This window comes from Emiliania huxleyi (assembly GCF_000372725.1).
Source record: "Emiliania huxleyi CCMP1516 chromosome Unknown EMIHUscaffold_1669, whole genome shotgun sequence".
NCBI lineage: Eukaryota > Haptophyta > Isochrysidales > Noelaerhabdaceae > Emiliania > Emiliania huxleyi.
This window is the reverse complement of record NW_005200912.1, coordinates 3,257-5,784: the sequence shown is the minus strand read 5'-3', so window position 1 is coordinate 5,784 and position 2,528 is coordinate 3,257. Positions and strand designations below refer to the sequence as shown.

Below are 2,528 nucleotides of genomic sequence, written 5' to 3'. Positions count from 1 at the left end.
CCGCGTACGATGCCGGGAAGGCAAGGAGGGAGTCCCAGGCGTCGATCGCGTCGGTCCGCGCCAGTGCGCGCATGACCTCGGCGCACCGCGTGCAGCCGCAGCGGCTGTCTCAGCCGATTGACGATTCCGAGAAGGCGGTCGGCGCTGCGGAATGGTGGAACGCCGGCATGGTGATACTGGGCGAGGTCATGGGCACGGGGGTGCTGGGGCTCGCCGGACATGCCACCGGCCTCGGATACCTCATCGCGTTCCCGGCCATGGTCATCTTTGGCTTCACCTCAACGTGACTCGCGCCCGGCCCGCGGGCCCGGATAGAGAGCCGTTAGCGCCCTCACACGGCCACTTGCCACCTATGCCCCACAGGTACTCGGGCCTGCTCCTCTGCCGATGCAAGGTCGATCTCTTCGCTGGGGAGGGGGTAGGGGGCTACGGAGACCTCGCAACAACGGTCGGCGGCCCAATCTTTGGCGCCTTCACCAAGTTTATGATCGTCATCAACTGGTACTTGCTCATGCCCTACTACCTCGTCGCCTCTGGCGGCTCGCTCTCGGTCGTGGCTCCCGACGCGCCCGTCTGCGGCTACATCTGGACCCTCATGATGGCCATCCTCATCCTCCCGCCGATGCAGTTCACCACTTTGACAGAGGTGTCGCTGCTTTGCGGCGCCTCCACCGCCGCCATCATCATCGTGATCTTCCTCATCATCGTCCAGCTCATGATGGATGGACCCGAAGGGGGCAGCTTTGGCGCAAACTGGGACGCGATCAGCCCCGACATCACGCCCCTTGGATTCTTTGGATCGCTCTCCTCATTTGTCTTTGCCTACCAGGGCCAAGACATCTTTTGCGAGATTATCTCCGAGATGCGGGAGGAGAAGGACGCACCCAAGGCGATCGGCATGTCGTACGGCCTCATGACGTTCGTCTACAGCATCACGACGGTCCTCGCCTACGGAATGAAGGGCAGGGACGTGCAGGGCTTCCTTCCGGACGCGATCACGGGCGGCGGCCTCACGCAGTTCGTCGGCGTGCTTCTCTTCTTCCACATCCTCACCGCCTACCTCTGCATCGGTATCCCCTTCCTCAACGTGATGCACGCCAAATTCTCCGCCTGCGGCTGCTTTGGGGCCATCCACGAGGGCTCCGTCGGCGCCCGCGTCGCTTGGTTCATCATCTCCTTAATCACTGTCGCGACCACCTATTTGCTCGCCGCCGCGTTCCCCTTTTTCGACGCGCTTCAGGTGCTGCTCGGCGCCCTCGCGGGCGCCCCGATCGTCTTTGGCTGGCCGGCCATGTTCTACCTCCTCGGCTGCAGGATGAAGGGCGTGGCGGTTGGCTGCTTTGACCTGATCATGTGCATCATTTACTTTGCCTGCACGCTCCTCTTTGGCATCCTTGGGACGATGGACGCGGTCGGATACGTGAACGAAATGCTGAACGACCCGAACGTCCATGTCGGATTCGACTGCGTGCTGGGTGGAGACGGCGGCGAGTAGTGGGAGCGCCCGACACTCTGGCCGGCCTGAGGCCGGCCAGAGATGGCCACATCACCACGGGCCGACGTACATCATTGGCGTGCAGCAGGCACAGGGTGCCGCTGCGTTGTGCGGACTCCCCTACTCCTGCCCTCTCTCTCGACGCTGCGTTTCTCCCCGCGCCTACACCCGCACACCCACACGTTCTTTGCGCTTCCCCGTCGTGCGTTTTGGCGCCGCCACATCTTCAGCGCACACAAAACCGTACGTTCTCCGTTTTCGATTTTCAAAATAATGACTCCCTGCTCACTCACACACGGGGGGCACTGGGCCTTGCACTTTGAATGCCGTGGGGCTCCTGCCCGCCTGTCCGGGCGTGGAGATGCGAGGGACGCGCCCCCCCTTGCCCCACCACCTTGTGTGTGTGTGGAGAAGTTTACCTTTACTTACCTTGCCTTAGGTAAGCTTCTCCACAGCTCCTGTGCCTGCCCGTTGGTTCCACGGGCGTGGAGATGCGAGGGTCGCCCCCCCCCCTTGCCGTTGCCCCACCACTTTGTGTGTGTGTGGAGACGTTTCCTTACCTACCTATCTACACGACGAGGCCTGAGGGAGGGTGTAGAGGATGTAGAGTGTAGAGCGCTGTAGAGCTGTAGAGATGTAGAGCGCTCTGGAGCGCTGTAGAGCAATGTAGAGCTGTAGAGCTCTACATCCACCGCGTGACGAACTGCCTCCGTTGTAGAGCGATGTAGAGGCGCTCTACAACGTGAAATCTCTACAACAAACTCTACATCATAAGCGGCGAACGAGGCACGGTCGCTCTCCGACATGAGGCGCGTTGCACTTGCCAGTGCTGCCCTGGCCTTCTGTCTGCCCGCCCAATGGGTGGCAGGTGCCTCTGCTGCTATGGCATGCCTCACGGCTGCGACTGGCCGGCGCCTCGGCGCGTCAGCTCGGCTCGGCGTAGCGATCGTGGCCAGCGCAACTCGCTTGGACTCAACGCTCAGCCAGGAGCTCCCGCACGCGCTGGCGCGAGTCATGGCGCATGCAACGCGTC

The 2,528-nt window shown here is 62.3% G+C and overlaps 1 protein-coding gene across 1 annotated transcript; it reads left to right on the top strand.

The window, feature by feature from the left end:
* Window positions 1-71: 71 nt before the first annotated feature.
* On the top strand, window positions 72-1,495 carry EMIHUDRAFT_253344 (hypothetical protein; the record flags this gene model as incomplete). The annotated part of the gene is made up of 2 exons (XM_005784902.1): window positions 72-283; window positions 364-1,495. The coding sequence occupies 2 exons, from the start codon at window positions 72-74 to the stop codon at window positions 1,493-1,495; spliced, it is 1,344 nt and encodes a 447-aa protein (XP_005784959.1).
* Window positions 1,496-2,528: the final 1,033 nt, after the last annotated feature.